This window comes from Onychostruthus taczanowskii, unplaced genomic scaffold, assembly GCF_017590055.1.
Source record: "Onychostruthus taczanowskii isolate IOZ18803 unplaced genomic scaffold, ASM1759005v1 scaffold20, whole genome shotgun sequence".
NCBI lineage: Eukaryota > Metazoa > Chordata > Aves > Passeriformes > Passeridae > Onychostruthus > Onychostruthus taczanowskii.
Genome location: NW_024499240.1, coordinates 8778100 through 8799549, shown reverse-complemented (window position 1 = coordinate 8799549; position 21450 = coordinate 8778100). Strand labels below are relative to the sequence as shown.

The following is a 21450-nucleotide window of genomic DNA, read 5'->3' as shown; positions in this document are numbered from 1 at the left end:
ATACACATATGGAGAAGTCAAAGTGATCTATAAATATCACCTATTAATGTTTTAATGTTTTCACAGATTATAAAACTTTTAAAGGTATTTACTTTAAATATTAGTTACGTACATATAAATACACAGAGAAAGCTATTTTGAGAAACAGACAACAGTGTATTTTTCCCCCCCCCCGTTAAATCTGCAGCAATTTCATCTCTTGAGAATTTATAAATAAATGGACAGGGAGAAAAAGATTTAGCAGTGATGTGATATAACTGTGGTTGTCCACTTCCCCTCTGTCAAGTTAAAATACTAATGAAGTAAATTTGACATAAAATAATTTACTCTAATTTTATTTCAAAAACTCATTTGCATTCCTGACTGATTGATTAATCTAGGAATTGTAAACAATTGTTACCAATGTGCATTTTACTTCCTGTAGTCTGCCAGCCAAGCAAAATTCCCCCAATGCACACATCCTTACAGGAATCAGTACATGGTCTGCTTACAAAACAGCTCAGATTTACAACTGCCTGAGCCATTGCTTAGGCACAGAGACACTCAGCAAACCTGAACAGGTGTGCTTACATCCCTCTCTCTGTTCTTCCTGTCATGCTCTACCTTACAGAATTTCTTCTTTCTAAAATGTAAGTCCTGGCTACTGCCCCCATCTCCCACAGAAAAATGAAACAGTGATCAAGGCACTCAAGAGTATTTGCAAACATCATTGAAGGTAGATTACTCCTTCAAAATTTGACTCTAACAACTCACTTAAAACCTTGGCAATGTTGAGATTTGTGAATTGATAAATATTGACAAGAGAGTAAAGAGTAATACGTTCAGTATTCTAATCCACTGAAACTTGATTCTCTGTCTCTAAATAATCCCAGTGCTATCACATTTTCAGTCTGCAGGGAGGAAAAGAAAACCAAAGCAGTGGAAGAGGTATTTTGTCAGATTCAAAAAGAGATGTTTGGATTTAGTTGTGCAAGAGTACTCTGTAATGTCAATTTAAGACAAAATTATGTTGCATAGCATTATAAAGTCCTTTAAGCCAACTCTAAGCAACAAGAAATCTAAAGTTAATTCAAGTGAGGGATGAGGTAAGCACTGAACTACAACTACTTAAAGGGAAAAGGGAAAGTGTAAAATGAAATACATTTTATTCTATACACGGAACATTTAAGAAATAGCAAAATCTGAATTTTTTTTTTAAAGTTGCAGCACCCCCTGTATTTCCTCTTTCATTAAACATGACTGTCTCAGCCACCTACTTATCAGAGTTTAAAAAAAACAACCCATAAACAAACAAACTCCACCTTAATTAAATGCTCACTGAATTGTCACTTGCTGTATTTCACTCAGCCTCTGCTTTTGGACGTCTTCAGATGACAGATCAATCTGTGTGCCCTGAATAGTCCATTTAGGGGTTTAACTGGCTACACTACTGTTTCTGATTAGATGATGCAATCACTGGCTATCACTTTACAGTTAATATAAAATTACATATATTTAATACAAATAATGTTATTATTTTATATACAACGAGTGCAAGAACATAAATGAACTTCTAGGCATCCCCAGAGCTATGGCTACATGAAAAGAAAGGATGGCTGAGGTGGAGGATGCTGGAACATCACACTGGGTACAGCCAAAAGTGGAGCTCACACTCGCCTCACCAACACAGAGCTCCGATGACTGCTTGATATTTTCATTAACACTGCAAATACACAGATCCCTGAAAAGCATGGGAAGAAAGCTTTAGAAAATGTGGCCAAACAAAAAATGACCCCTTTACAGCCCAGGAACTTAGTAAAAAGAAACTATCCTTAAAAAACCCCAACCTGAAAGATGAGGAAATTTACTGACAGTAGGTTTAGTTTCAGGGTCTTGGAAATGACTTTTCAACACTGAAATTGAACTGTTCAGAGAGCAAGTAATCAGAATTTACAAGGTTGTCTTCAAATCTGACAGGACTGATAGCTTTAAGATAGCTACTCTAAGTTAAACAACCCTGTGCTAGTAACTTCCTCTTTGACTTATTGCCAAATAATCACAGAAGAGAAATTAAAAAGATACAATTATTTCAACAGTTCTGATCAAAATGGACAGGCCCTTGGAAATAAGAGCATGCAAGATGCTAAAAAAATCTAAAACTGCACCAACTACAACTGAGATTAAAGCAATATACACAGCTGTCTCCTTCTATAACAATTTCTACTGGGGGGGAAGGAAGGCCAGTAATGCCTCCTCTCTTCCAAACTTTACTGTATTGCCTTTTCTATTTTGTACATATGGTTGTAAATACAGTTTCCATAGACAAATCCTCACCCACACACATCCCTCTTACAAACATCTAAAATCTGAAGCAATCACGAGAACTCAAGGTCACATTTGCATTTGCTGTCAAGTTTAAAAAATCGTTTTTCTGGAGTAAGCTGGTATTTGCCAGAAGTTGCACTGTTTCAGACATCATTTCCCCGGGTTCTGCACAGCTGGAACTACCCAGATGCAGCTGATTTAATGAGAGGGTGAAAGCAGAGGAATGCATCTGTCTGATGGTGGTTTGTTTCAGCCCCACAGGCTGGGTCTGATTTCTAGTTTAAATCTTGGAAATCATTTTAAGAAAATGCATAGCAAAAGAGAGCCTGCAACAAGAAACATAAAGGAGTATCTGTCTGTGCCTTTGCTCACAACTGCACAGTTAACCAGCCAACCATTGTGCTTAGCACAGAAAAAAAAATAAGTGAGGCAGTAATGACATGGGCATAAAGCTCAGGAAAAAAATACAGCTGACTGATATAAAAGCAGGAAGACAACCCTGTAAACAGACAATAGGGCACAGGGTCTGTGCCTAATGCATACAGGGATTTTTTCAAATGATTTTTTCTTCCTATTTCACAGCAAAAAAAAAAAAAAAAAAAAAAACCAACAAAACCCAAAATTACCAACACAAGTAATGGAACACCAAGAGATCTTGGTTAAGTTTCTTTTTTTTAACTAGATACCTTGCAGAAGTTTTTATAGATGAATTAGCAAGCTCACTCACCACAGAAAAATATCTTCTACCAAAGCTGTAACTTTGTCAGCACTGGAGCAAGAATTGGAAGTTTTGCTGAGGAACTACAGAAACTACCTAATAAGCAGATCTGTAAAGAAATGGATCCCTATGGGCCATTCTGTTTCAAAAGGGTGCAATAGTACTTCATCCAACATTTTCTACTGTCGAGCTACAGTTTTAGAAAGGTACCATCTGATGACTTCAAGAAACAATATGACACTGACTAGAGCACTACCCCCTTAATTTTTTTAATAATTAAGACTTAAATGGCCAATTTCTATTTTTGGCAACTAGTTTTTCATAGATTTCAATTATTAAAACACCATCTTATGGTCCTATATATGACTGAGTTTCCTTCATACTTATCAGCATTTAACATATTGAATTTCTTTAGCACTACACTGTATAAAGAATTTGTATTGAAATAAATCAGCTAAAACAGATAAATTATGCTGTTCATTCAGTTTAATTCTGGGGAATATTTTCACAAGCAAAAAAAAAAAAATCAGGAAGTGCAGAAATACATATTGGGTGAGATATGGGAGCTGGTCAAGACTGCAAAACTATTTGCATCAATGTCCTGCATTTATACAGACATTAGGCACTTACCTCAAGAAAGCAAGCAAGGTGGGCTTTTTGGGGGTTGGCTTATTTTTGGTTGGTTGATTCTCCCCCCCCCCGCCAAAATCCTGAATACCAGATGTTCAACATTATAAAACCTCAGGAGGGGCTACTTCTAAAGCTGGACACAGCCACAAATTTCGAAGTGGTGCTTTAAATTCACACTATTTTCTAGAACTTTCAGGATGTCAAAAGAATAATTTTTGCCCAAAATCTAGTAGGAAAAAGTGTCCCGTCAGTGATGTTTCACGGATTATATTCAGAACCTTCAGGCTGTTCCTCAACCTTCTTGAGCCATTTTATATCCAATTACGGGAAAAAACGCCCCAAGGCTGAATGAAAACTCCCTTCCATGCCTTGCTTCATCTTGTTAATGCTACAGAGATGATGAACAGATTTTTGGCCCATCATCTGCTACCTCAAAGTAAGTTTATTTTCAGCCTGTGCTCAGCCACTCAAATACTTACTGTGCATGTCTAATCAAAACCATTTGCTTGTCAGCTCATTAACCAGTTTATCTGGAAATGAAATGTATAAATTTCAGCCCTGTTTTGGCAAATGACCACAAGTAGAAGCTTCAAGCAAGTGAGCTTACTTGTTTTTACCACATCCACCCATGCGAAATAATTGAAGAACCAAGTCTGGTAAATACAAAAAGACTTAAACAATGTAATTTTCAATTGATTTTCCTCTGCCTTGTAACTGAAATTTTCTTCAAAATCTGTTTAAAATTTAAGTTACTCAGACACAAATCCAATGCCACAGTCAGTCAGTTTAATATTATAGCTGTTAGGTAAGGCTAAGGGATTTTTGCAGCCACAAAAAAGGAATACAGGCTAAACACTTCATATCCATTCACTTTTAAGTGAAGTAAAATAACCATTCACACAGAACTGGGGTTACTAACTGCTTTTCACTCTTCTTTCAGCCTGATGCACAGGGACTACAGTGAGACCAAAAATAACTCAGGTCTACTGAGAGATGATGCACAGCTTTTTGCCTTTTTCGTTTTCTCTTTTAAACCCTCACGTTTTGCCAGTGAGAAGTTGACTGACATGTTTGATTCCTCAAATCAAATTCCTGACTGGGTTCACTCTAGTAAATAAAGAAATGGTGTTATAGCAAAAAATTGTTTCATTCCAAACCTATAAACAGAAAAAAATATTTACTCTGAAAAGCTGTACAAAACTCTTGTTGCCACTGCAGATAATGCACAGGTATGTCAGTTCACATATAATTTATAATTACACAATTTAAAAACTTTTCTTAGTATAGTTATTACTTGTTTATAAACTGCAACTGCAGAGATCAACAAAGAAAATTGAGTTTGCAAATTGTTTTTTTAAGAACAATGAGAAAACCATCACCCAATATTAAGTGTGTCCAGAATAAGACATATTCAGCATCAGAAGTACCCATGTTATGTAAACAGACTGTAAAAAACAGGGAGGAGACATATTTTGCCATTCTCAAATTAAAAGCGTGTAAACACTGAGTGAGTTGAAATACTGTACACCTCACACACCTTTGTAAGAATAAATTTCAAATGACATGTGAGAATTCTCTCATAAATGACAAGTTTTCCATTGTTATCAGAGATGCTACCTACATATACTTAAATACCTGACTCAAAGTACCATCTGTCCTATTTCACAGGGACATCATGGAGATATTAGAGAAACACTTGGTTTTATAGGCGATCTCAGGAATTTGCAGGATTTTCTTTTAGCTTTTTCCAAGCATAGAAAATACTGTAAAATATTTCACGTCAGCTTGGAACTTCCTTGAATTAATATACTCATTCCATATACTGGCCTTCGATGTTCTAAAACACAGTTCCTTCATTACAATGGTGGCACCTGCTACTAAAAACCTTCCAGTCCCTCTTTCCCCAAACCAGCTGCACTTCAGGAGGAGGATATCATCATACTCAATAAAGGCTATAACCTATCTATTAATTAATGTACTATGAACTCCACCATAATATCATGTAACTTAATTTAACTGCTTGTCTAATTAATTTGATGCTTTTTATTGCTGCTTCTGCAGCCACTAAGACTACTAACATTTAAAGAATTTTACATACTTCAGCCTGAGTTCTTGATGAACTATTCATTTAATATTCAACTAAATAAATAATCTTGCTGTTTAACAGTTATTATTTTACACAATTGTGAAATTTCTGTAAGTTCCCATAGATGAGTACCTCTGAGTATTTAAGCACTGCTATCAGTTTCTGAAAAAATAAGAATACTGCAACTTTAAAAAATAATATACAGATTTGAATTTGTTACACACCTTTGGAGCCCATTATCTGAGCAATCTCACACTGAAACATCAATCCAAATCAAACCGTAACTTACACCGTATATAGGATAAAAAGAATATTACACAGGGGGAGGCTCATATTCAGCTGCTATCTAGTCCATGTATATTTTTGTCTACTCAAGGCTAGCACAACATTCCTCCCTCATAAATGATCTGCTAGATGTGCTGAGGGCAGCTAATATTTTACCATAAAGCTTTTAAAATGAACTGTGTTCACTTCCATTCATGTACACATCAATTTATATCACAAAATCCTTATCCACAATGAGTTGCTCAACAGAAGTTCTGTGACACAGAAGGGAGAGCGGGTGTTGTTTTAAACAATCTGTAGCATTGATGTCAATCATCTCCCCGTGTGTAATAATCTCAGAAGAAGAATGGAAATCCAGCCCTGGGGTTTCTTACCTTAAATCTAAGCAACCACTTAATGCATAAATGGAGCAAATAAAAGAGGTAAGGAAAAAAAGCATTGAAAGGTTAGTTGGAACTTCAGGATATGAAGAGGAAGGAAAAAGAAAGAAAAAAGTTAAGCATTCAGCATTAACAAAATAATGTATCAGTAGATCATAGAAAGAGTGGTTAAAGCAGAATGTCATGAACAAAAGGTCTTCAAGCTGAAAATTTTAATATACATTGACTACAATGCCTTTAAATTATTACTTTAAAATTAGCATTCAAATGCTTGTACACTGTTTACTCAAGTTCTTACAGTGTTAACAAAAAGGCAGCTTCTTTCAAAATGTATAATGAGATCTAGATGGATTAACTTCAGAGATTAATTTATTTGAGCTGTCAAAGCTTTATTTGAGCTTTATCAATGAGCCTGAGCTCACTGAAATTGTTTACATGCATTTGCACATTTACAAGTAGCTGAAATGGAAGCTTCTAGCATATTAAGCTAATGCATGTTCTTTGATAGAGAATGCTGTTAGTTAACCTGATGCCACGAGATCTCTCTTGAACAAAGATCAAAAGCAAATAATTCCATCTTGTAAGAAGTAGAGCACTCTTTATGGATACTGTATCACATATCCACATTTCCTGAAGTAAGACATTAATCAACAGCAAAATCTTACTTTAAAGCCTAAATGCTAGCTTTTTGACACTAAGTTCTGCATCTTACTGGCACAATATCATACATCTTTCTCCACAGCAATTTCTTTCAAAATTACTTGTCTTTCCCTTTGAATGATCTGTTTTTAGTTCAATTCATCTAAATGTGTAATTATATTTGTTAAACTTTCTGCTTTTTCCAGTACTGAACAGCAAATATTCAGGTAAATATTTAAATATTCAAATAAATAATTATTTAAATATTTGGATAAATGGTAGAGCATGCAGAGTGACTGATTTGTTCCATCAATTTAAGAGAAACCCTTCTCTACTAAAAAGAAACAATCTGATTTACTAGGAAATCGCCTGTCAAAAAGTTTAAAGTTCTGTGGATCAATTTACCAATATGGTCTCTGCCTCGTACAGCTATACTGGAAAACCAGGTCCCCCTGTACTGGCCCCAGAGGTCAGTTACACTGGGAGGTTCAGCTGCAGAGACCTCAGCAGCGCTGCCTGATAACTACAATGCCTTAATGCACACCTCTCTGAAGGGAACACTTACTTTTTTCCCATTTTCTTGACTAAAGAACTCTTTGGAGGGAATAATAGGTTGGAAGACTTTGTAACTTGGGAAACATTTGGAAAAAAATTGAAAGCAAGTCTCTTTGACACAAAAGATTCTTTAGACTTTTGCAGCATTGTAGCTTCAGGGAGGGAAAATGAGGAAGAACTGCTGGGATGATATAGAAGCACTTGACTTCTATCACAGCTATTTAGAAACTATACTATAGAGCAACCCTTCCTGAACATTGTCTCCACTATGCTTCAAATTTCTGAATGGAAGGAAGAAGATGCTTAAGGGCCTGCACCACTTCTCTTAGCATGACATACTGAATTTCTCAGCCAAGAAGCCTCCCTTTTATTCCTGCATTATTCTGTCCAGCTTGCCATCTTTCTCAGGGATTACAATGAATGTCTGCTGCATCAGCATTTTGCCTGGCCTGAAAATACATAATTCCAGGTCCAAGTACAGGAGCAGAAGCCCTTCAGCAGAAGAAGGACAAAGAATGCAGACTGAGGAACCCTGATGCTAACTGGAACTTCAGTGCTGTTGATGCTGCAACAGTTTCTGAATGCTCACTTGAAGGGAGAGGAATCACAGCTCAAACAATAAAGGGCTATATATACAAAATTTAAAGCTTCTATGTATTTCATTTTTTTCTCTCTGTTCTAGAGCCAGAGAACAAATAAACTAATCTGGAGTTACTCAAGCAGAACAAAAAGAGGTTCATAAGCACAACTGGCCACCTTTTCCCTCATCAGCAAGAAAGCACTTCTTTCTTCTGTCCTAAACACAGGATTAACCTAACTGGAACACATTTACAATCTTAAGGACAGCATGACTTCAAGTTCTCTGACCATTGTTTCACAAGTATTTCACAATATTTCTTCATTTTCTAGAGAAACACAGTACATGGTAAATACAATTTAAGTCTATCACAAGCATAACAAATGGATGTAAAATACACTTGAATCATCATCCATTTGATGAACTATGTTCTTTTAGAAGAACATAATTCATTGCATCTTAGTATGACTGCTACATTGAGGTAAGTGGGATACCAATTATAATGATTTAGAGCCAGTGCTAAATACAACTGTGCTGCAGAGCAATTAAAAACTACTCTTTAATGAGTTTTAAAATTATCTCGCTAAAACAAAAAGTGATGATTAAAATATTAGCAACAGCAATCCTACAGGTTCATATGCTCCATCCATATCCACAAGGAGATCTGCTGACCTGCATAAATTCAAAATTGGTAGCAGATTTTAACACACAACTGATAATAATTTCCTGGTCAAAACTGTAGTTATTAAAGTTTGGTATGCTTTTTTATTTGTCTATTTTAAAATCTGTTCAGAGGTTGATTCTTTGGGTAAGAGATGGGAGGAAGGAGACATTCCAGTTAACAAACAGGATGTTGAAAAGACCTTAAGTAAAATTGGAGAAAGATACTTAAATCAAACTGCTCAGAATTTGAATTTTAAAAGTTAGGTTAAACAACCTATTGCCATTCAAATGGCCAACCAAGCAGACAAATCAAATAGGACAACAGAGATATCCAGTTACAAGTCAAGCAAAAGAAATTCTGGTGTACTTTGACTGGAAGAAGCATCTTACCTTACTGCTACTTAGCAGGTTTACAGATTTGTTAGTTTGTCTTGTAAAAATGACGTCACTTTGTGCTATTTACCTTTCATTTCCTGGAACTTTAATACTGTCAGTGTTCTCCTTTCCGTACTTGTTTTCCTGGCAGCACAAGTTAACAATGAGCTCACACCTGCTAAGACTGTGTTTATATTCAGGATACGCTTTTAAAAACACATACCTAACCTCACACATTATATTACTGCTGCTGTATACATTGATCTACAGCCACTAGTTGTGTCTCAACTAGTTGTGTCTCTGATCTCTCCTTATTTTTTCCTTATCTTGGCAAGGGAAAACCAGCTGGCTTTGAACTTGGCAGTAACACTCCCATCCCAAAACCACATATGGCACAAAAGTTGCAGAGAGCTCCCTTTAACAAAGCACATCAGTGGGTTTGTGTATAACTGACCCTGGCAGAAAGAAGAAAAGGGAGCCCATAACATTTCTCATGCAAACCCTTCCTTTACATGAGGGTCAAAGTAAACCAGTGGCAATTACAGCTGGATCACACTCTGTGGTGCTAATTCATGCAGAGAAGTGATGGTCATCAGCCCTTCAGCCCCCATGTATATCCCTGGCAATAAGAGCAGCATCACACAAGTTGATATTCAGAACCATTTTTGAAGGCGAGACTCACAGTCCCAATCAGATTCGGTGAGTTTGCAACATTTAGAAACACTGGGACAATAGAAGGGAAAGGGACAACTGGAAATCAGACAGGACTCCTCTCGTGTTTTTAGACACATTGTCCAGGCAAGGAGAAACTGGTATATTACCATGAAAAGCATCAGGTTATTTTGAAAATATACAAAGACAATGAATTTGCAGTTTGGCTGTTTTAACAATATCACCTACCTTCACTCCATGTCCAATATCATCTAGAATTGTATAATCAATAGGTTTCCTGATGTAGCGAACTGGTCGCTCCAAGTTAGCTGGTGCAATGATTTTGTGAGTTCTTGAGGTGTTTTTGTTTGTAGTCAAGATACCAATTTCTCTTCTAGCAACTTTCTCTTTGTGAATGTCCACCGTCTACAAAAGACGCAGTGTATTTACTAACAGTGGTATGCATTGGAATACAGAGTCAGTATCAAAAAATATTAAATCAGTTCGAATGTTCTGACGATCTCTACACTGTACTAAACATATCACTACATATACTTGATTACAACCTCTTTCTTCAACTTACTGCTGAATTTGCCACCTCTAAAGCCACACTAACAGCTGAGGGTTCTTTGGGTTTTCTGTTACCCTCACTCTTTCAGTTTCAAAAAATCCCTTCTCCTTTCCATTCTTAGTAGTTTGCATCAATTTACTGACACTGTTTTATAAGATGCCTTCACTTATCCTTTTTTATTTTACAACTGCTCTCTAAGCTTGTCTTTGACATAGGCTTCAACTAGATAAAGTGTAAGGATGCCTTCCCAAACCTTAAAATTAAGACGTGAAAAACAAGCCATGAGCAGGTTTTCTTGCACTGCAAAAGTTTGCTAAATTAGGACAGGTAATCTTATGATAGAATAAAATTTCACTTAGACAAATCAAGAAAGTATTTTGGTTGCTACAACTCACTCATCACAAAGCAATGATTAAATTTTAGAATACATTCCATACTAATTTATCCACAATAAAGCCAGAAGTGAAGCCCATTGCCTTCCCTTTGGATACCCAGGGCCAACTTTGTATACTAAAATCAGCACCACAGGAGAATCTTTGCTGTAAGACAGAGTCCTGCTGAAAATTCATTGCCTAAAAACATGTATGTGAATCTTTTTAGGTAACAAGAGTAAGAAAATGCTGCCAAAAAGTCCATTTATCTCTTCCAAGAAAATATAACATCTTAAATCACGGGCCATGGAGTTCTTTGCCTTATTTAAAACAAAAATAACTGCTTGTTCTCAAAACAGCTTTCACTATACGAAATTATCTAAACTGTGGACAAAAGTTTCAGCTACAGGATAAAAAAACAAAAGTAAAAACAGCCAGAACCATCACCATAAGGATTTCTAAACAGTGAGAGATTTCTTGTTACCACTTCAGTGATCATGAATGGCACCAGAAACACTTTTCACAGTTTTGAACCAGGCTTTGTAGTAACTGGGGAACAGTTACAAATGAGAACTCATTTTCATAACACACATTTTTGTCTATTTTATTTTTCTGTGGGTAGGCACTGGGGCAGTGGGGTTGGCTACACTCTTTTACCCTGCTGTTTGTGCTACTGATGATACCAAAACAAGCTAATGGAACCTATGCTACCTTGAACAACCATCACAACCTTTAACATTACAAAAAAAAATTTAGAAACCCCAACCAACCCCCAAACTATTTCCAAGAAGTTGTTTCTTTGCATTATTTCCAGGCAAGTATTTCCCCAAATGCCTGGGGCATTATATGTGAGCTTACAGTACTATCAATTATTATATTGATTATATTATTATATGTGAGCTTACAATACTATTTCCCAGCAACATATTTTCAAGATTTTGTAACTTTGCTAAAATTAGGCACTGACTACAGCTTTGTCATGTGCATTCTGCCACTCTAGCTCCACCTGCCTAGAACTGTAAGGTTTCTACTAAAGTTGCGTAGTTATTTCTTAAAATAAAGATACAGAAAAATAGATTTTAAGGTCAAAATGTATTGGCAAATCTCTCTTTAGAAAGCTCAAGTTTGTTGAGCAATGAATTTAATTAATAGGGGTGGTTAAACCACCCTGGGACACCCGCAAAAAAACCCACCCAGATTTGGCCAATATATGAATTCTGCAGAAATTCACAGTTCACACAGTGTTACAGAAACACATGTATTTCTGCAGCTACTTAACAACTAAACCACTCTCCAATTAATTTTGCCAAGGTCATTTCTGAAGCGCCCCACGATGACCAGGACTATACACCAACCCCCAATTCAGCAGTGCAGGTCAGACCTTCACAGATCTTACAGTGCTATACTTTTGGTACAAGCACAAGTGCAAACAGAGCACAACAATGTTTTCCAGGCCAGAGTACCTAAAGTACAGCATTCTGCATCAGGGTAAGATGTAAGATTTCATCTTCCATCTCAGGTTTTTATCCCTTCTCTGTGCTAGACCTGTGCCTGTGCAGCACAGGGAATAGGAGCACACATTCTGGAAAGATGGTCTACAGACTCCTCATCTCACCACTCAGAGGGCACATTCTCTGTCTTAAGAAGCTGAAGATATGTGATGGCAACAACTTGGGGGGACAGTCATGACTGATACACCAGTGAAGAATTCAATCTCTACCGCAGACTTTATCTGTGGTCTAGATATGTCACTGGAGAACTGCAGAGACATGACTTTTCTATGTGTTCTTTGACTCACAGGCCCCTGACACCATTTGCTAGAATGTTAGATTCAGCTGCAATAGCAGCTGCACTTCAGGATGTACTGGCACATCAAAATTTTATGGGTCTGAATCTGGTGCTTCAAAAACATTTTCATGCCTTGGATATTGCACTCAGAGCCTTAATTTCAATCCAGAAATCAAAAAGAAATTTATTAGGGCAGGATTGGCAAGATGATTTCTCACTTTCTATTTCAAGTGCTAGAACTTTGCAAATTTGAATATGTTCTTTCAGTACTTTCTGCTGTAATTATCTACTAATATAATGCAAGTACAGATATTTAATGCTCGTGTTACTGTAGCAATGGTATCCTGGCACTGTGCAAAGCTGTTTCTGTGAATGAAGAGTGGGTTTTCAATAGGAGCCATGGGTACAACCAGCTTTCTTAAGTTCTATGGTGATCATGAGTCATGACTACAGTAACAAACAATGAAGTGCATAAAACCTAATTAAAACCTGAAGCTCATCTGGTGGGATTTCCCTTGCATTATGATTCAGAACATCTCTTTTAACTTGAATAGCTACAGAATGACTAAATGTATACAAACTGCACCTAATTCTGGTCCACACACCTAAAATGGTATTGAAAAGCATTATGCTGGCAGTTTTCCAAACATTTCATTTTCTTGTTTAGCAGACTATGGAAGTCATGAGATCCTAATACACCCATAAAATAGCAGAAAGGAACACTGCAGTATTCCATTAGTAGAGGAGGTAACAAAGATTAACCTGCTACTGAAGAAAATGAAAACATTATCCTCAACACGCAGGTAATTATTACCTCCAGCACTAATATAAATCCCTTATCAAGACAGGAGAATGCACCAAAATGTTTATTCATCAGTTTAGAAAGTTCTAATGAGAAGTTTTTGGGGTTAGAGCTGGACTAACAAAACACCTGGCTTGACAACTCTGTTAGGAAAAGCAGATGGGATACACTGTGCCCTTCTACAACTTAAAACCCTACTTTCTAAAAAAAATTTTGGACGCCTGACAGCATTATTATGTTTTTAAAAATTTGTTTCACATATCTCCATTAGCTTTGGCAAAAGCTTTTATGTGGCACTTTGTTAGAGGTTAGGCTCATTACTATCATCTTTTCATATGCTTTCCAAGACCCCTGCAATAGCCAAGGGAGAGCTTAAGGGGAAAAGTAAGTATGAACCACCACATTTTTTTCTGTTAGGAATTTTCTGGCCATTTTGAAACATCAGGTTTTCACACTGAATTCAAAAAAGCCAGTCTCAAGCACTGCAAATATTAAAAATAAAAAAAAAAAACCATGAAATAATTTCTGGGAAAGTTAACACTACTTACAAGTTCACTTAAAAGCCACTGAACTCATGAGTTTTGAGAAATAGTCTCTTCTACCAGTGAACAAAATTTCTCAAAGTATTAAGTTAGCATTTAACTAACTTAAGTTAGTTTTGGCTGGGACAGAATTAATTTTCTTCACAGTATGGGGCGGTATTTTGGATCTGTGCTGCAAACGGAGCTGATAACTCCAGGATGTTTTAGTTACTGCTGAGCAGCGTCTGCACAGAGTCAAGGCCTTTTGTGCTCCCCATCCCACCCACCACTGGGTAGCCTGGGGTGCACAAGAAGGTGGGAAGGGACACAGCTGGGACAGCTGGCCCTGCTGAGCCAGGGGATGATGCTCCACACGGCCTCACGGTCAGCAGCCCCGGGCTGGGGAGCCTGGCTGGGCACTGCTGCCTGGGGACTGCCTGGGCAGCACTCAGCTGCTGCTGCTGAGCAACTGCTTTCATTTGCAGCCTTTCTTCTTGGGTTTGCTTTCTCTCTTCAATATTATTTTTCTATATTATTATTATTATTATCGCCATCATCATTAAAGAGATGTACATATCTCAACCCACAAGTTTTCTCACTTTTACCCTTCTGATTTTCTACCCATAGCCTGGTAGGGGGAAGTGAATGAGCAGCCATATGGTGCTTAGTTGGCAGCTGAGGTTAAACCATAACCACACGCATGCTGAAAGTCTGAATTAGAGTGAAATTTCAGAGATAACAGTCTCCAGAAGCCTTAATTTCTTCCTCTTCTCAAACCATTCTAATTTAAATTTATAAATTAACTGTCAGTCTGGTAGTCTACACTTTTAAAATTCTGTTTCAAAAATCTTAGAAGAAAATGTTGCTTAAATATAGTATTGCTGGACTTTTATTTTTATTAATCTTATTAATTTGAGGCAATTCAAAGTAATTGCAAATTACCTTGAAAACTGGATTATTACTTTAAAATTAGCAACTGCCTAATATTGACATGTTGGAAATGTGCCATTAATTGTCTCAAGTTGCATGTAATTTATACACCAAGAAAAAGAGATCATAATACTATAAAAATGCTGAAGAACCACTTGTTCCATAAACAGGTAACATGCCCTGTGCAAAACTGGCCTTGCATGACCATTTTTAAAGTGTTTTGCTGTTCTTGTGCCTTGCAAGAATAAGACGACTGAGAAAGGTCACAAACCCTGACTGACTTTTCAGTGGAAAGTCCAAGTGAACTTCCCTGCGGAGACTGAGCAGCTCGCAGATGTTGCTACAGCCCAGCTTCGCAGCAGCTGCTGCCTGCAGGGAATGCAAGGCTGCAGTCTATCCAATGCCTGCTCTCTCAGCCAAGAGCGTGGCAGTCAGTTCTGTCAGGGGAGGATGTAGCAGACCTCCCCCCAACACAGTGCCACTGGAGAAAACTCATCACTCCTACTCATCTTTGTGATAACGTGCTTGTTCATATAATTAGCGGCAGAGTTTTTAAAATGACCTTGCTAAAACTAAAAACACATTTCTCATCATACAAATAATAAAACCTGAAAATCTGCCAGATTAATTTAAAGAATTTGGACGTTAGTAATATTTCACAGTGACTGTTAACCTGAAAGCTGCAAGATAATTTTTTTAGCAAGTATAAATATTTGTACATATGATCTGTATTTAAGATTTAAATTCGTAGTCAAATATGAAACACTGTGTATCATCTAGTTCTGGACAAGGTTCAAGAAGGCAAGTAAGAATAGATTCATCAGCTTTCAGACCAAACCAAAGTAATTCCAATTTTTAAACCAATAGGATTTAATCACTTGCATAAAAATAGTTTCAATAGTAACAATTTCCTTATTCACAACCTATACACAACTTGAAAAAGCACAAATTATTATCAGCTTCCTTTTCAGCTCTTTGATTAGGTTGGCATTTAGAAGGAAACACAGAAAGGGATTAAACTGGCGTTCTACCAATGAACAGAGAACCAGAGCATTTTATCTTACAAAGTTCATCACACCTCTCCCAGTCTGAGCTACTTGTACATAACAAGCACTCTGGGAAAAATTTGCACACCAAGCACCAAATGATTCTGCTCCCTTCTTTGGAGCATATGTGGAATCCCACATGAGAATTAAAAGCAGGATTCCATCCAGATATCAAATTTGCACATAATGTTTTCTAAATTTAAATACCAAGACCTATTGACCAAAGCATTAATGCAAAAATTAATTTACCATCTGTAATTATCAACCTGTTTTCTCTTCTATGTTACTGACTTCATTTCAAGTCAGTCTGGCTGAAATCCTAATTTGACAGTGCGGTATCACACCACAACACATTTTCAGTACTGTTAGAAAAAGTTCACCAAACTTTACACCCAACATAAACACCAAAGAAACCTTCTGCAGATTAGGATAATTTTATGAGTAGTATAACCAAATTTCTTGAAAATAAATTATTTATTTATAGAGAAATGGTATAAAATAATTTTTTAAGAAAAATAACCCTGGAAATTAAGACAGATAACACACTAATCTACAACACTGATATTATGGGAGGAAGCCATTTCCAAACACATTAACTCAACTTAATAAAGTTACTTGGATCAATACACTTCATGTATGAAATACCCAAAATTTAAATACTGTCAGCTCCTCTGATATTATTTCTTCCATAAGGATTTGGAGAGCATGCTACATACAGATGATGCAGGCTCAAAAAACCCAAAACAAGCCACACAAAAAATCCCCCCAAACAAACTAGATTTTCAATTTTACAGCAGTATTAAAAAATAAATCATAGATTTTTTTTTAGTTGTTCAAGCTCAACCTATGAAATTTTGCAGATACATCTTCATTAAGTGATGGGATACTGCTAATTTAGTGCTCTATTTTAAATAACTAGCAGTATTGTATAAAGGTCAAAGACAATCTGACCTAGCTCTCAATCCGCATAAATGTCACCTTCTCAGGAGGAAAAAATTTAAAAAGCTATGACTCTTTCCACAAAAGCTACTTTGCAGAAGCTGTATGACAAAATGAATTTTCCACATCCATGAAATGCAAATATACTGCCTTTTGCATCAGGCTGTCAAACAGCTGGAACACATGTGAGCTGGCACCAGCCTGTGAGGAAGCACATACACACACAGGGCATATAGATATAGCACACAGGCATACACAGGATAATTCATAACATTTTCTGGGGAAAAAAATTAATTTACTTGTCCACGTAATGATGGAGCATCTAGCAAAAGCAATCAAACTTCCATCTTATTTTTGATGCAGATCCATGAGACAACTAAAGCAATCTAACAGCATTATTAAAAGAGGAAATCCTCCCCACCTCTTTCTTTGTACTTGCCCTGGGATTCCTCCGACCCAATCAGAGGCAATTCAGCCCACTAAGCCAGCATAAAATTATTCATTTATTTTGCTGGTTCAAATAGATCCAATCCATCCACTTATTTCCTACCTTACACAGCCCTACTTTCAAATGTTTTTCCAAATAACACAGTATTCTTTATTTTAATTTATATTATTGTAGGGAGATCAGGAAACCCTAGCAGCCAAAATGTATTGGTCTACTAAGATACAAAATATTCAGTGAACAGACACAAAAACCAGAACCTGTTAAATCACTGCTTTTAATTTCTCCTTTAATCCATCAGTGGCTGGGAAATCTCCATTTTTATATATCATTCATTCTCAGCCCATTCTGTCTGTCAAATTCTCTCATCAATGTGGTGATTGAACCTGGGCTCCTGATTATAGTAGCTTAGTTTACTGCTGCTCAGAAGAACAGCAAACAATGGCACGAGTTCTGCAGCCATACACGAATTGAAACATTAATTCTGGCTTTTGTTCATGTCACTGCAAAGTACATTTTATCAAGAAAAGCCGGAAGCAAACTATTTTTGTCATCTGTGCTGCTGTCATCAGATGCCTGTATTACAGCACCAGAAAAAAGTAAAAAGATGATGAGTACTGTTTTCCACCATCCATTTCTTATTTAACATAATATTCTCATTTTACCATTAGCCATTTTTCTGTGCTTTTCACTTATGCAGAATGACCCCCTCTCCAAACAATAATCTGGCTGAGAATGCATTTAACCTGCTTTGGTATGTAAAATGTTCATACTAACACTGGTATGGAATCACATGATGAGACCCAATCCCAGAGTGAGTATGGGAAGAAATGCATCCTTCTGTTTTAAATTCTTCTCGCTCACGAGATGTCACTTCAGAGTTTTACTTGCTATGAAATATCAAAGGCAAAAAGAAAAAAGTCTCACTTGTGAAATGTGGTTGATTGAAGATTCCATGCGCCGGAGCTGGGATGCCTGGATATCCAGCATTTGGAGAACATTGTTGGCCAAAGTGTTGATCAGATAGGCTACGCTCGCTAACGACTGCGTTGTGTAGGCTTTGGTTTCTTCCAGGGCTCGCTGCTTATCTGCTGACTGAAAAACACAAAGAAAAGGTTTATTTAGTATAAAGTCTTTTACACAAAGATTCTTGGAATAAACCCTTTTTGCCTGTCTTAACAGACAACGAATTATACATGTCAAACAATTCTAAATAAAAGTTACTACTGTTCCACAAAAGATACTACCTTTGTATTTTAAGTGTTTCTACACCTTCTAAGAAGAATTAAGCTCCTTTTCTTCTTGAAATATACTGGGATTTTTCTTGAAAAAAAGTCCAATTTCTTATTCAGTATTTTAGCAATTTACTTGAAAATCACACTGGGACACCTATCTTAGATTTTATACAATTTAGAACTGTTTCATTTTTCTAAACTTGGTACTTCATTTATAACTCCTAACAGCCTACAAGGAGCTGCTAAATACCATATTCCTCATCTCTCCTAATCATTTAGACTTCATTGTTGTTACAAATAGTCATTCATAGTGAATGAACTATAATTATTCCCACAAGATGGTAGCTGAATACAATGTGAGAGGAATCCTTTTTAAAAAGAGTAAGTCCATGTTTCCTTCTTAAACATGTTTTGTACTTTTTCACAGTACAAGTATTGTACAAAGTACAAAGTATTGTGAATACTTTCTTCTATGAAAAATTAATATGATCCATTTTTCTAGTAGCAGAGCACCTCAAAGTGTTTAGACTATCAACAGACAAGATATCCATTAGAAATTTAAAAACAGACATACATTTCAAACAGCATTAAAAACAATAAACTAAGAATCTAATTGCTACGGTTCTGTCTTTCTCCTTGAAAAATAGTTAATATCACTAAGACATAATCCAGTACAAAGAATACAGATTAAAGCACTGGTAAACCATACAACTAAGATGCTAAGAAACTTTCCAGTTTTCAAGGCTTCAGTATACAGTGAACTTCACTTTTAGGTGATCTTTAACCATTTCACAGGCTGATGGTGCTGTTTCTAAAGCAACGGTTGATAAATGTTCTCTACTCCCACCTGTCATTATTACACTGTATTTCATTATTTCCTTGGCTCTTTATATTATCCACATAGGTTGGGTATCAAGATCCAAGAAATGTGCTGTTATTAAAGAGGGAACATAAAGCCATTTCACATCTTTCAGCACAAGCTGAATCTAGCATCCATTGTATGATATGTACGTTGAGAAGCACAGAAAGTAAGCATACCTGTATTTCAGAAAACCAATTCCTACAGCTCACTATGTTTCCCAAGACCTTGTAGTAAGATTCTTAAAAGATGATTGCTAGCTTTCATGGGGGAAAAAAATCTCACACATGTAAACACAGGCACAAGACTTCAATTAAATGCTCAGATGAAAGATACTCAATGCTTTTTCTTTCCTGGCAACTTCCTGTGTCCATAAACAACACCGGTATCTTAGCTGGCCAGTTAGCAGGCTACACTGGTACCAGTTCCTCATCTGCTAGGAAGGAGCAGAGCAGCAGCTGCTGTTCATCCAAGAGCTGCCTCGATGGGGCAGGAAGGAGGAGTGCTGCAGGAGTGAGCATTCTCACCATGTTTCTCTCCCATGCAGAAGATAAAAGACCAAAGAAGAAGGAACTGAAAAATTTAGGAGCTTCTCATGGCACAGCATGAGGATATTCTCCAACAGAGCACATATTCAACAATAAAGAAGTTAGCAAAATGGTATCCCAAGATCTCATGTAAGAACTCATGACTTTCAACCAGCTGAGTAGTACGTCTTGCACATAAAAGAGCTTGAAACTCAGCTCAAGGACTCCCAAATGAAGATACATCAAGCTCTTCACCTCTATTCTCCCATTGCTGGCTTGTAAATACACTCTTTCTTTCCCTTTCCCTGCTCATATCCCAGCTCAGCCTGCACACTCCCCAGCCATTCAAACCATTTCTCAATGGCAATAATAAAAATGACCAGAAGCTCGCCTGTTTGGATCTGCAGCTGTTGCCAATCTATTTACAGAAGCAGAAAATGCTGATTTCCATTAGTATACTGTATCTCCAGAGGAGCTGAGTATAATCCAGCAAACACAGTATTTTTTCATTAACAGGCTAAGTGTTTGAGAACAAAAGGAAAACTACCTGTAATTTTAAATATTATGAGCCTCTGCTATGGCTTTTCTGCTCAAAGAAGCACAAATATTAATCCATGTTCAGAGCTAGTCCTTCCAGGGATGTAACCTGCCAGCTAAATTAAAGTCACCCACAGCTCCAACCAACAAGGAACTGACTTTTCAAATGCAAAACGCATTAAAGATCTCATAAAACAATACTATAGACTATTTGGAACTGTTATTAGCACAAAACCCCATTTGATTGACATGTCTAATTAATGTATTTAGCTGATCACAACTGTGACTTGCTCTACAGGCCTTTTTACAGAACCCAAAATTCTCTGAGGGAAACTCCACTCACATTTGGCACAGGAAAACTGAAGTTTGAACCTTCTTCCTGTGAAGAATCTGTTGAAATTAAAATGACTATTTGAACCTACTACTATCAATCCATTTCAAAAGAACAAAAAATAATTAGTGGCAGCATTATAAAACAATCAGTTTTCAGTTTACCCTGAAAACTTTCAAGAAATGAAAACTTCAATGACTCACAGCAATAGTAAAATCTCTAGAATACTTACATAAAAATCTAAAGTTCCCCTGTGGAAATATAACAATAAATTTTAACTTGAAATTGTAAGTTGTATTTAGCATGAAATCCATCTTTTAACTTGATAAGTAGATTTCCAGAGATGGTATCATATGCTCCTATGTAACAAGATCCCTATTTAAACTCCACACGGACACCAAATTACATTGCTTGCAGATGCTGCCGTGCTCACTGAGTATGTAACTATGTAAATAAAGGGATTTCTGCTAATAAGATAATGGTTTCAAGTTATCAGAAACAAAATTCAGACATAATCCTTGACAGTCTAAGTTCTGATACTCCTGATCTTCCTACCAGTCAGTATGCTTCATTGTGAGGCAGACTGTGAGGCAGACAAAAAGTTACCTCAACATTCATACCTACCAAAATTCTCTAGTGAAAGAAAAAAATATCAAAGTGATAAGACTCTCTACAGTAATTTCAG

At 36.7% G+C, this 21450-nt stretch overlaps 1 protein-coding gene across 11 annotated transcripts in view; it reads right to left on the bottom strand.

Annotated features, from left to right (window-relative positions):
- ABI2 (abl interactor 2) overlaps window positions 1-18370 on the bottom strand; it is a 33523-nt gene extending 15153 nt beyond the window's left edge. For 4 of the 11 annotated variants that reach the window (XM_041403197.1, XM_041403201.1, XM_041403198.1 and 1 more), the window contains exons 1-3: window positions 18204-18370; window positions 10113-10289; window positions 6398-6415 (exon numbers count right to left, since the gene is read on the bottom strand). In XM_041403197.1, the coding sequence (XP_041259131.1) occupies window positions 6398-6415; window positions 10113-10289; window positions 18204-18266 (258 nt within the window). In that variant the 5' untranslated portion in view covers window positions 18267-18370. The remainder of the gene's footprint in view (window positions 1-6397; window positions 6416-10112; window positions 10290-18203) is intronic. The other 7 variants (XM_041403199.1, XM_041403202.1, XM_041403200.1 and 4 more) reach the window with 2 other exon arrangements.
- Window positions 18371-21450: the final 3080 nt, after the last annotated feature.